The sequence below is a fragment of the Plectropomus leopardus genome, chromosome 22, assembly GCF_008729295.1.
Source record: "Plectropomus leopardus isolate mb chromosome 22, YSFRI_Pleo_2.0, whole genome shotgun sequence".
NCBI lineage: Eukaryota > Metazoa > Chordata > Actinopteri > Perciformes > Serranidae > Plectropomus > Plectropomus leopardus.
The window spans coordinates 3,270,410-3,283,719 of NC_056484.1; the positions used below are offsets into that span (position 1 = coordinate 3,270,410).

Sequence of the window (13,310 nt, forward strand, 5' to 3'; positions counted from 1 at the left end):
ACTTTTGAAACTGGTCCAGTGTTGAGCAAAAGCGCTGCAGCCAGCAGTAGTGAAGCTGCATTTTAACCACTTGGACCATCTTCACACTGTCAGTGTACGTCCACTAAAAGTGTTTGTTTTTGTCACAGACAGACTCAGATTTTTATTCTAAGTGTTTGACATTATGGAAAGGATAGATAGATCTTTTTGTTTAACCAGAAACAGACCCAAAATCTCCATCTCCAAACCCCCCAGACTCCATTTTCGGAGTTTTATTTTGTTTCTTTTGACTTTGAAAAGGTGCCATTCTTGATTTTTCCAGGAGATAATACCTGTGAGCAGAGCTGCATTGCGAAAACAAGGTTTATTGGGAACCAGTCTAAACACTAATGGTCTCATTATTCTTTAGCCATTATATTGTGCAATCAGCATTTACTTCATAATGACAAGTTACAGCAAATAAAACTTTACAATCGCCAGTTTAAGTGTAGTACTTTAGTAAATGTATTTAAATATGTAGGTACTTTCCATCACTAGTTGTGTGTTTAGTTGTAAATTAGTTGGACTTGTGATTATTGGTGCTAACTTGGATTCAACTTTGGGCGTGGAAAAAAGTTAATGATGTCGTCATGCTATTAGTACATTCATTTCACTATAATGGTTTCACTATAATGGTGGTGAGACGGCGCTTATATAAAGTGTAAATTAGCCTTTTTCTATGTAAACGTTTTTAATGCAAGTGTCACCTTATTAGGTGAATCCATGTAAAAATATCCTGAAATCAGCAGCCCTGATGTACCTGCACCACCTTAATCTAAAGCTGGCACACCCAGAAAATCCTAACAAATTTGAGTTACCAAATAAAAAAATCTTCTTCAGACATTACTCTTTCACGAGTGCTTTGTTTTAACTGTTAACTGGATCAAAACAAGCAACAGAGCAACGCTGCTCACCGGCCGATTGAACAGTTTATCCATTCTTTCACTGAAAAAAGGGCATAAAGACTTTGGATTCTAATGAAATTATTTTATTATTTAAGACCAAACCCCGCCGCCTGTCACAACAATGTGTCGGTATGTAGCCTCCCCATCTTTAATTAAAAAATGAAGCTGCCTATGGTTTTGATGTTTGGATGACATTCAGATGCTCCAGAGGTTGAGGGCCACTCTGCATATCTAATGGGCTACTTCATCAGCCAGCTGACATGAAATTGATCACTCTGTGTATGAAGAATATGTGCTGCATTAATATTTGGCCCTGATCCGTATCCCTCATATATTCAACAAACTGAATGCTTCCTAAAAATCTGAGATATTTGTGTTTAAAAGTAAAAATGAGGTATTTTTAAATGGAGTTCTGCAGAGACAGAGCACAGATTGAGCTGTTGAACTCTGCCTCACACGCCTCATCATGCGGCTTCATCTGGCGGTGTTTTGTTCTCCATCGAGCGCAGCGTGTCTCCGGTGTGACTGGAGCTCCGCCTCAGGGAGCTGAACCGGCCGCCTGTTGAGCCAGGCAGCGGCAGCAGCTGAACAGACTGCCAGCTCCCACAGGGTGGTCGGTTTGAATCCCTGCCCAGACATAGAGTCAACCCGCCAGGAAGTGGAGGAAGTTAATATGCATGTGTGAACACTTTGTACACATGCATTCCTCTGCTTCACAGGTGGAGAGAGTGGACTCGTTTTAATTATTCAAGATGGTTCAGTCTGAGGCAATGCAAGTTGATTTAGCCCTTAAAAGATATGAGAACTGACGGGCTAAAATTGAATATGTTAGAAAAATAAATGAATGAATTGTAAAAAGAAATAAATAAAATAAAAAAACATGCAATGAAAGGCAGAAAGGTGGGATTTTAAAGAACTGAGAAGTGGTAAAATACACCAAGATATTCTAGTTTTAATGTATTTTAAATTACCACGTGTTTAGTTCTTTAACCCTTTGAAACCTGAACAAATTTGCTTAATTTCTTTCAAAAGTATGGGGAGAAGGTACTGAACAACAAAAGAGGAAATTACTCAAAATTTGTAACAAAATTAGTAAAAAGTGCAAGAAAATTACTTAAATTAGGAGAGACAGACAGACAGAAACTGGAAAAGTTTTTAAAAATCATTGTAATAATTTAACATAGTTTAAATCTGTAATTATGATAATTATACATGTAGTTTTTCTTGAGACAAATTTCCCTTTCTTTTATAAAATCATTTTCTAAATCTACACATTTCTTGCAGTTTGTGGATTTTTTTTTTACCAGGTTGCTAATTGAGTTTTTGCTTAAAAGGTTAAATAACTGTGGAACAAATACAGTATGTTGACTCAAGTGTCAACACTTGAAGCTACTGTGTAATTCCTAATTCACCCACAAATGTTGAAATGCACCCCCTTAAAAAAATAAAAAAGAAACACCCTGAAAATTAGCAAAAAAAGTTTTTAAAAAGTACACAAAAAACAAAAAAGGAAATAAAAAAAAAACTACAAAAAATATTAGATAAGTTTTAATTATTTTTTTCTGTAACATGATTTTAAAAATGTATTTTAGAGAATTATAAATATAGTTTATTAACATTTTTCCTTGTTGATAATATCTCATAATCCTCAGCTAATGTTCAGATTGAGCGTGCGTAATATTAAAGTGGGCCTTAAGGGTTAAACTTTTATCAGAACGTCAAGTTGAGAAAAAAGTTTTAGGACGACCTTATGCCAAAATATTGAGCTCGAGGGAGAAAAACTGATTTTTTCCCAACTTTTTGTGCGACAGTGAAATCAGTTGGAAAGTGGTGTGACTGATGAGCTCTGATTGTACACGGGCCAGTTTTGTTGTCGTGTGAGGACAGAGGTTGTTGTGGCTTCACGTGGACAAACTTTTGGCGACATAATTAAACTTGACTTGTTTCAACTGCAGAGCAAAGTGATGCAAATTGGACTTAAACACAAACACACTCTCTCTGCTTTACATACACACTTTGATCTGCTGAAGGACAATTTAGTGCGGAAACACTGAGCGCTGCCAAACATACAGAGTAACACACACGCTGTGCTGAGGTATCAGCCCGGATGTGTGTGTGTTTCCTGCTTTAATGACGGTTAAAGTGATTTCGAAGTAAACTTTTTTTTTTGTTTTGTTTTTTTAAGATCGTCTGCCACCCGCTCTGCAGCCGGCGCTTTAGAGGAAACGATCAGACTCAGAAACAAAGCTGGCAGAGACACACATTTGTTCCCAAACGTTACACCGTTTTCATTCAGGCGGTGTTGCCAGGAAACAGCCCCGATCCAAATGCATTACTCTCGTGGCCATACGTTTCACTATCAGCAGAGTTCAGTCTATTTTCTACGTGCTCCGCCTTTATTAAACTTCACTGTTGCTTCGCCCTGACGAGGCTCCGCGGCGCTCCGGAGAACAGTCCAATCAGGTGCTGGGGTGCTGAATAAATGAGCGCCAAACCCACGGCTGCCTTTTGTCCAACTTTGGAGCAATTTTGCTGGTTGTCCTCAGGCGTTGCTCATGAATAAGAGCTGGTTCTTGGGGTCGGCTCAGGACAGACGCTCTGCTGGTCTCAGCTGGTTTGGCGTCATCAGGTGGAGACCAAGTCAGTCCTTCAGGAGAGCAAGGAGACTAACTCTCCCTAATTAAAGTTGGGCTTTGTTTTTCATTGTCTCCAAATGTGGCACCATTTTGCAGTAAATATGCTTTGTGGTATTGTGAGTTTCAGTCATGTCATCAGCTCCGGGGATGGGAACACCGATCTGTTTAAAATATATCAACAACTATTGGACGGATGGACATGTAATTTTATGAAGACACTCGTGTTCCCCAGAGGATGAATCCCACTCACTCTGGTGATCCTCTTACGTCTCCTCAGAAGCCACCATGAGGTTGAAATTCTTGTTTTTTAGTGAAATATCTCAACAACTGTTGGATATCAAAAACCAACACTTTTGCAGTGCTTTTGGCGTAAGATCTCTAAAAGCCACCATTGATAGGCCGCAATATATCAGCTGAGAACGCTGGCAGACAGAATGGTTCGCCGTGTCCTTGTACACCGCCAAACAGCCACGATGAATCTGTGGTGGCAACATGATACGTGGACGGTTGGCGTCATTTTTTTTTTTATTTAGCAAATTTGAAATTGCTGAAACTCTAAATTCAGATGGAGAACATAATAAACATCAGAAGTACTGCATTTTAATGGCATCTTTCTACCTTATTAGATAAAGCACTTCACAATTTGCTTTTAATTCACCCATTCAGACACGCATTCATACACAAACAGCCCAGTCGTCAGAGGAAAATGCTGGTATTGCACATTTTTGTAAACTCTGAGTATATTACATTTGCATATTTATCATGTCAGCGTTTCTGAAATGGTGTAGTTCAGATTACACGTATGTGAGATTCTCGTCAGGAGTTGGTATGTATAGCGGATGATGTTGTTTGAGACCAACAAAAGCTGTTTTTAACAGGAGTTCGGAACAATTTCAGCCATGTTTAGAGCGACCAGAGTGAAGATTTTAAACTAGATTATGATCTTTTCTTAACCCATATCAAGTGGTTTTTGTGCCTGAACATACACATATCATTAACTCCAGCATTGGCACAACATGAAATAATATCATTAGCTACTCTTGTCGTTGCTATAGTTATGGTGTGAAATCCACCATCTGCTTGAGTTAGAATAATTTAAAAATATACATATTTCTTTTTATAATTTATGATGTGGGCTTCCCTCGAGTCCTCTTCCTCTAAAAATATGTTTGACTACGAGAACGTCTTCGTCAGTTTGGAAACTCGACTTATCGGGAGTTTATGAATCTTTTCTGATTGAATTATTATATCTGACAGGAAACCACATTAAAGAAAATCATTTCCTCTTTGTGTCTTTCAGTGGTTTGGTGATCTGGTGACTCCGGTGTGGTGGGAGGACGTCTGGTTGAAAGAAGGTTTCGCTCATTTCTTCGAGTACGTCGGCACCGACTTCCTCTTCCCAAAGTGGAACATGGTGAGTAAACGGTTTCATTCATGTTTGTCACACTCATTAATCTCTCTATGACAGGCCACTTAGTTAGAAAGCTAGAAACGCCTGTTGTTTCTTTTTTTGCCTTAGTATTTTTTTATTTTTATTATTTGCTTCAGATCTTTTACTGACAACAAACAGAAAAAGAAAATCTTTCAGTTCAGCATGTTGAAGAGCATTCAGATATTCTGGACCTCCGTCTTATGAAATTACATTTTTCTGCCCTTCTGATGGTTTCAGCTGAGTCAGAATTTCAGCTCAAGGCTGCAGTCGGTCAGACGTGTATCTGATTTTATTTCAGAGTAAAACATTAAAAAGTCTCCAGACACCAAACACAACACTGGTAGAAAACCTGACTTGAAAAGAAAAAGCGGAGATCTTTTCCAAAAGATAAAAACAAACCTGCTCAGGAGTCTCTCTGTGTCGAAAGGTTTTATTGGTGACGTTTGTGTTTTGGCAGACAATAATTCCCGATGGAAACTGTTGACAGAGAGGTCGGAGGATTATCCAGAGGAACTGGGACACTTTTTGTGAACGCTTCGAGTAACATAAACAAAACTCCATTCAGCTGCTTTGTGCTGAGGTGGTGGCAGAATAAACCTGAAAATATCTCCATTCTTAGATTTCACCACACAGGAAGAAAAAAAAGTTTTTCTGAACCAACCTTTTAAAAATATTTTATTTTATATTTTTCTTATTGTTAACAAATCTCGAGTGCAGTCCAAAACAGTCTCTTCGTACTTCAGACTTTCTGTCTGTGGCTTTCAGCTCCAAATGCATTGGTTCCTACTGCAGATGTAAATCTTTAAACACATCTCAAAAATATACATGAACATGTACACAACATGAATAAATTATAGTCTGTCTTCAATAAAACATGACAGGAGTGCATTGGATTGAATAGTATTTCTATTATTCAACAGACCAGGCTGCTGCTGTTCTGTAATGTTCTTAATGCCGACAAATAAATACCATTAAAAACAAAAACATTTTATGAATGAAATCTGTAATTTCCTCAGACAGCTGCTCACTGTATCGAACAAACAGGAGAAAACATTTGTCGGAGACTATTTTCAGCGGCGGATTAATCCACATTTGGTGGTCTAGTGAGTATTTGTGTCAGCAGGACGGTGTGTGTGGGATTGAGACAAAATAAAGTACAGTGTGTGTGCTGCTACTAAGTAACACACACACTTATGTGCTACTGATGCACATTTAAAGATGCTAATTCCCCAAACAAAAGATAACACAGCAAGCCTGAGAGCCTTACTGCTTTATATTCCATTATAGTTATATATTTTTTGAATAGTCGCTTGGTGCTTGAATTTTGTTTTTTACCTTACACAAACAAAGACATTTCCACCAAACATTGGTGCATAAGAATTTCCCAGAATGCAGAAAATAAAGTATTTGATGCTTGAAATGTCCTATTCCCCTTTTCCAGCAAAGTTAGCACACAGTTTTTTTAAACACAGTTAAACCCGCTAAAAATAGGCCATAGACTGTTTTCCCATTGCTAGTAGACCAGAGCTGTGTACACGGCTCTGCAGCAGATGAGTTTGCCTTTCTGTGTGTGTGTGTGTGTGTGTGTGTGTGTGCATGTGTGTGTGTCTTGTTTTTTTGTTTGGTGTGTCATGTTCGATGTCACAGACAAGCCAGAGACCAGGTAAACAGCAGCATGAACAGAGGTCTGTGAAAACTTTACGCTGGTTACTTCTCTTTATATATCTCTTACATATTCAGTCTCTCTTTCAAACTCGGTGCAGACTAATGTGGATCGATGTTTGAGCGCTTGGGCGGAGACGTAATTAGTGTCGGTTATGGAGCTGAAATTAGCGTGTTCATGCAAGTGATCCATCAATGCCAATCACAGCCGGAGGCGATAAATACCCATTTAACCAACATCAGTCTTAATCATAAATATTAAAAATTCATTAATTTTCAGAATTTTAACCCTTTAAATGCCAGGTTTTTGTCAGGATGCCACTTTTTTAGATCATAAAAAAATGAATATTTTTCAGTATACTACATGCAAAGTATTTTTATTGTTGTTATTATCACAGTCTTGGACGTGTGATTTGCAGCAACATTGATTGTGACGGTGCAGCTGGTGGAAATAGCATGTATTTTCTCTATATTCCACATATGATAAAAAAAACAAATTATGTCATCAGGTGCAAAAAAAAGTTAAAATTACATTCCAAATTACAAGGAAAAAGCCCAGACTGACACGCAGAAATAATACAGTGCATGTTTTTATGCTTTGATGGCTGCGGGATCAGAAGTTGCAGTTTGAATGGGTTTCAATGGAGCATTTTTTTCAACAGTGTGAATGTAACACTTCTCTTCACACAGTGTATTTTAGACTTATTGTAGGAGCTGAGCTGGAAATCCCAAGATTGAACAAAAATGCACAATCTTGCCAAATGTATGACATATGCATGAACGCTACTGAAATTATCAGTGAAGAATAAAAAGGGCGTAAAATGTGCCACTCAGTCCCTAAGGGTTAAATGTTTTTTTTATCAGTTGAGTGAATTCTCCTTCTGGCGATAAATGAACAAAATGAGAATGTTTGAAACAAATCCTTCTAAAGATCTGTCCACTGCTTGGTTACTATCTTGTATCTCTTTGTTGTATAAAACTTTACATAACCTCTAAAACCATTTGGACATTGTTTGTTTACAAGACAAAAGTTAAAACTGTCTTTTGAGGAGGAGGAAGTCCTGACTCCTCCTGAACTTTTCCACCTTCTTCCACTCGCACGGATCGATATCTGATTCCTCTCCTTCTAAAAGTGTTTTCCTGCAGATGATATTCAGGATTGTTATTTTATTCTGCTCGTGGTTTGAAAACAAATTGATGCAGCGAGTGAGTCAGCTCTAAACACAATAAAATTAGAAATCTTTCTCAAATTTGCTCAAAAAGTCGCAGACCTCCCGTCCTCCCCCCGTCTGACAAACTCGATGAGAACTTCTGAGAAACAGTGAACGCTGCACAACTTTAAATTACAGCACACACACACTTCCTCCTGCTTTGTTTCTGCCAAAGTACGTTGTGATTTACTTCCAATAGAGAAACGTGTTACACCAAAACACCTTATCTCCCACACGCACACACAGTCTGCTTCTGAGCGACATGGCATTTTTAAATCCCTGTTACTGTGGTTCTGCACGGCTGGACGCTTTAATAGAAACAAAGTGTTTCTCCAATAACCAGCACAACGATGATAAAGCGGTCTGTTCCTGATAAAGCAATTTATTTATAATACAGGTTTTTATTTAAAAAGCCGTTTCCATCAGCAGTGAGTCACAGCCGGCGCTGCAGGGAGACGAACACAACGCAGCAAACCAGAAGGAAATACGCCGCCGAGCGTTTCAACCGACCAATCAATCACTCAGCCAATCAGGTCGCATTACATCGTTCCACAGCGGAGTTGTTGGGATCATTTGGAGCGGGGTTGTATGAGGTACTTATACATAAACAGCATATTACTTACACTAGATGTCACAATCTCAATTTAGAGAAGCAGGATTAAAACCACAGAGGCCAGTCAATATGCTGCTGTGGACCGAGGCAACAGCAAAATGTGTTTTAACAACCTAAAAAAATCAGTGTCAGTTTAACTTTAACAGTCACACTAAGAAATGCCTTTGCAAAAATTATACAACATTTTAGATCGTAGAATAAGTTAATAAAGTGCATCATTTTATAAAGAGAAAACAAATATTCATCGCATAATGGATTGTAAAAAGTGGAAAAGTCAATGAAATATAAATTTAACTTCATGCGATAATCACATTAAAATAAATAGACAAAAATAAAAATGAATCTTGATCTGTTCATCTAAAAAAAAAAAAAAGTTAGTATGCCTTAAAATGCCTTAAATTTCTGCGTGTGAAAAGACGAGTTGAATCAGTACAAAATTACCTCAACTTGTTTTCTCAAATCGAGTCAAATTAGATTTTTAAGGCAGCCTGCACAAACGTTTTAAAACAAATAGTTTATTTTTACACTTTGGTTACTAAACTGTAAAAAGTAACATGAAAGTTTTCGGTGGTTACTTCATTTTATATATTGCATACTATATTAACTACATTTGGATCGATGTTTGACCGCCGCTCTGGTCGTCATTTCATGCAGGTGTGAAGTTTTGCCTTTCCCTTTATATTAAAAAGCCAGGTGTTGGTGGACGTTAGCGAGCTTTTTGTGCAGAGGAAAACTGCCTTAGTTTGTTTGTGTTATTGTGTGACTTTGGCATTTAAAATGGCTTCAGTTCAGAGTCACCAAATTCACACAAAAACACTGAGTAACTGATCAAAGCCGTGACGGAGCAGCAGCTCTCTGAAGTAACCTTAAGTGTCACACTGCATCATTAACGCTACATGGAGCCATACAGGGAAGATCAGAGCTGAAGGAAAGCCTTTAAACAAAGAGTTTACGAAAAAAACAATTGCTGAAACTAGACCACATATGCCATAAATACTAACAAATAGACACGAAAAAAATCACCTAACAGCTTCTACACGCAGCTAAACAAACCAAACAGGATCACACCGTTCAGTGGACGACCACATTTAGTGTCAGTTTCTTTTCTTTAAGTCTGTTCACGACAAAGAACAGCGGGTTTGTGTTTGCATCTGTTTGGGCGAGTCATAAAAGCAGCTGAGCAGCCACCTGAGGAGCACATTCCCAACCCAGGACCTCCTCCTGTTCAAGCTTTTCACCTGGAGGGAGGTGAAAATGTGCACGTCGGTCACCTTTTTAAGCAGCTCACACCCATTTGAATAGAGAGGCAAACTGGCCGACACACCTGTGGGCTAAGAGTTGATTTGTAAAACAAAGAGTGGTTTTTAAACAGTCATGTTTAATTTGCAAGTGTCGTACAAACAAGTCAAATGAAAATAAAACAGTAAGAAATATGAAGGTAGGATTATTTCTACAGCCGTGGTAAAACATTTAATTTGTTTTAATTGAAATACCAAATACAATGTGTTTTTCTATGGCGAGCAAGAGACATAATATTTGTTTTGTATGGACACAATAGAGCAGTAATGAGGGACTGACCCAAATTTGACCTCCACACAAACACAACAGCTGTGGTGGAAATTAACTGTAAACTAACTGAAATTAATTTAACTGCAATACGAGGTACCTAACTTATTATTTTCTACTTTTTTCAGTAAATACACCAAACTTTCCACTTTTATTCCAATCCATATTCTGGAGGTTTTCATAGAAAAGTTTTTTTTCATATATCATTAACTATCTTATTGATATTAAATTTTATTTATAAAACCAATGAAAAAAATGCATATTTATTTGCTAGTGATTTCATCTGAGTAAGTTTCAAGGTTAAACATTTTACCCTATCCACCTGTAGTGTCTTTTTTTTCTATTTTCTTTTTTTGGGGGGGGTCAAAAAATATTTAAAATTTTTACAATACATATCTTTAAATGCTATTTTTTGCGAAATATTTTTTTATCATACTGAGCGAAAAATCTCCACTTTAGTCTTACTTATATACACCAAACTTTCCAGTTTCCTACAAGACGCTTTGTCATATATCATTAATTGCTTGATTTATATGAACATTTAAATTCTAAAAGCAAGGCAAAAATCACTTTTTTTTCTTTTTTAACTACTGACAGTGTTTTTTTATTTCTTATTTTTTTATTTTATTTTATGGAGATAGAAAGAAAAAGATATCCAATATTCCCTTGGTACAAACCTCTTGGCTTTATTCAGTATTTCGATTAATGTTATGGAAATGTATGCAAATATGTGCATATTTCTGTGATAATGTTTCATGTAAGTAATCAGCTGGATAAGTTTCAAGGTGTATCTATTGGTTAAATTTTTTACCTTATTCACATGTGGTGTCCCCTGAGTACTTCCTCTCCCACCATCGACAGCAGTAACAAAGTGCTTATATCACGTATTAATTTATCAATAATAAGAGCTGAGTACTAGTAATAACATTGTGTTTTTACTCAGTAATTGGAGTACCATTTCCAGCGCAGCACACAGCATTACAGCAGTTAATCTGCTGAATACAAAGAGGCAGAGAGACGGCAGGTCAGAGGTAAATGACAACAGATAACTGATGGGAAACAAACAGACTTGGAAAATATGAAATATTCATGTTTTATAGAGAGCAGAGAACAATCAATATTCCTCCTCTCCTCTCATCTCTTGACACTTACCCGTCAGCGAGAGAAGAGTGTATTCAAATCATTCTCCATTTTTCAAAGTGGGTTTGCAGTCGGTTTAACCCCCGGGTGGGTTTACCCAGGGGTTAATCATCTATCCTGGTAAATGTCATTTTATCTGACGGATCTCGGACATGTAGAGAGCCGTTTATGAGGAAAAACTGACAAAAATATCCTGTAAATTCAATAAAACTTCAATATTTGCATTAAAGATAAATTGGAGGATTTTCTTTTTTACACACAACAAATCCCTTAAAACAGTGTGTGTATCTGTAGTCTGGTATATGTGGCGCGCTCAATCGGAATCAGTCGGATGTCTCATTACTAGATAAACGGAGATTTATGGCAATTTTTCGTAAAAAAAAGGTCTCGGCTTTCACAATATGAAACTTCTTTTGCCACTTGTGGATTAATCCGTTGCTGAAAATAGAGCAGAGTCACAATTTCGGGCTATTTATTTGATTAAAAAGTACAGATAGCAATTTATTGTTTGTTTTCTTGTTTTTCTGGGATTTATTGACAATAACAAACATATATAATATCTGTGGCCTTCTCCTTCAAACAGCCGTGGTCAGTGATTTTGCAACATTACCCACAATTTTCCATACGGCTATACATCCCTCGTCTCCAGGGAAAAGAGTAGCAACATAAAATCAGAAGGATTTTGGTAAATAAAGCCATTCATTGCAGGATTGATTGCACAATAACTTAAGTTTAGGTGAACTGCAAGAGAGGAAAAGACCTGTGGGGTTACTTAATCTATTAAATACATAAAACCAAAAGGGAAGTCCTGACTCAGAGTTTTTAAAGGTCTTACATACCTGCTGTAACCCGGAGAAAAGGGAAATGCTCCTAAACAGTGTGCATGTATCCACTAAAACTGGACCTGGATCAGCCTCCACGTAGTTTATTAACAGATGAATGAAAAGCAGTCTGAGGCTGTAACAACAAAGATATGTAAGGAATCAGTGGCATCTTCAGGCCTGGCTGTCCGAGGCTTCAGCCCTGAATTTTTTATAAATTGTCCCGGATTGAAATATGTGTGTTGATCCTCCCAAAAGCTACAAATGATTTTTCCTTGAGCCTCCCAGGGTGATTGAAAAATGCATGAAGTGTTCGTCCCACATGATGTGTTCAAGGACCTGAAATGTGAAAATCCAGTGGTGGTTTCTGTTTTGACAGTTTGTGGCTACAATAAATAATTGAATTTTGGAGATTTTTATTTTGGTTTTGGTTTTTTAAAAATCACCCAAAAATTTCAAAGAAAAAAAAAATGCCAAAAAGTTTTTAAAAAAAAAAATCGCCACGAATTTTAAAGGACAAAAATTCCCCACAAAAATTTAAAAGAAAAACTAAATCACCATTTTTAAAAGAAAAAATAATACAAGATCCTCCCCAGTGCTTTAAAAAGAAATTTTCTCCTTTTTCAACACCTCCGTCCCTCTTATTAGTAACAAACACTCTAATAATGATAAAAAGCCCTGCATCTAATAATCTCTAACTTCATCCATAATTGTACTTAAATGCGCTTTGTTAGATTCTGTCACTTTTGACAAAAATACAGACTATTTTTCTAACTCTAGTCAATACAGTTTTAATGATAGCCATTAAAATGAAGTATTTTGTTTCACCTCAGTGCTAATTACTAACAACTATTAATATTTTTAACACCACAAGTCATAATGAAAGTTAAAATAATGCCGGACCCCCTGCAGAGGTCGGGGCTCTGCCCCTAATGTCCTTAAATCCTGGAAACGCCCCTGTAAGAAATATATGTTGCTATTAACTTTATGGCAAATTCATAAACGCTTGACAAATATCAACTGTATCGTTTCATCTGGTAACAAAGTGTGACTCATCAGTATTGTTACAGTGACAGCTCCGAGTTTAATAAAGCCGTTAAACTGTTGACCTAAACTATATTTGATGTGCGACACCTGCCAGGCAGTGAATTAGTATTCAGTGTTACACAGAGAGAGACACGTCTGTCATCCGGACAAGTTTAAATGACGCTGAAATAAAGAGGAGGAGGGGAGGAGGGGAGGAGAGGAGGAATGACGGGGTGGATGTGGAGGAGGATGGAGGGTGGAGACGAGCAGACGTTTTAAA

The 13,310-nt window shown here is 37.3% G+C and overlaps 1 protein-coding gene across 1 annotated transcript in view; it reads left to right on the top strand.

Annotated features, from left to right (window-relative positions):
- LOC121961419 (thyrotropin-releasing hormone-degrading ectoenzyme-like) overlaps positions 1-13,310 on the top strand; it is a 185,468-nt gene that overhangs the window by 121,181 nt on the left and 50,977 nt on the right. Inside the window, exon 7 of the mRNA XM_042511407.1 lies at positions 4,860-4,973. Within this exon, the coding sequence (XP_042367341.1) occupies positions 4,860-4,973 (114 nt within the window). The remainder of the gene's footprint in view (positions 1-4,859; positions 4,974-13,310) is intronic.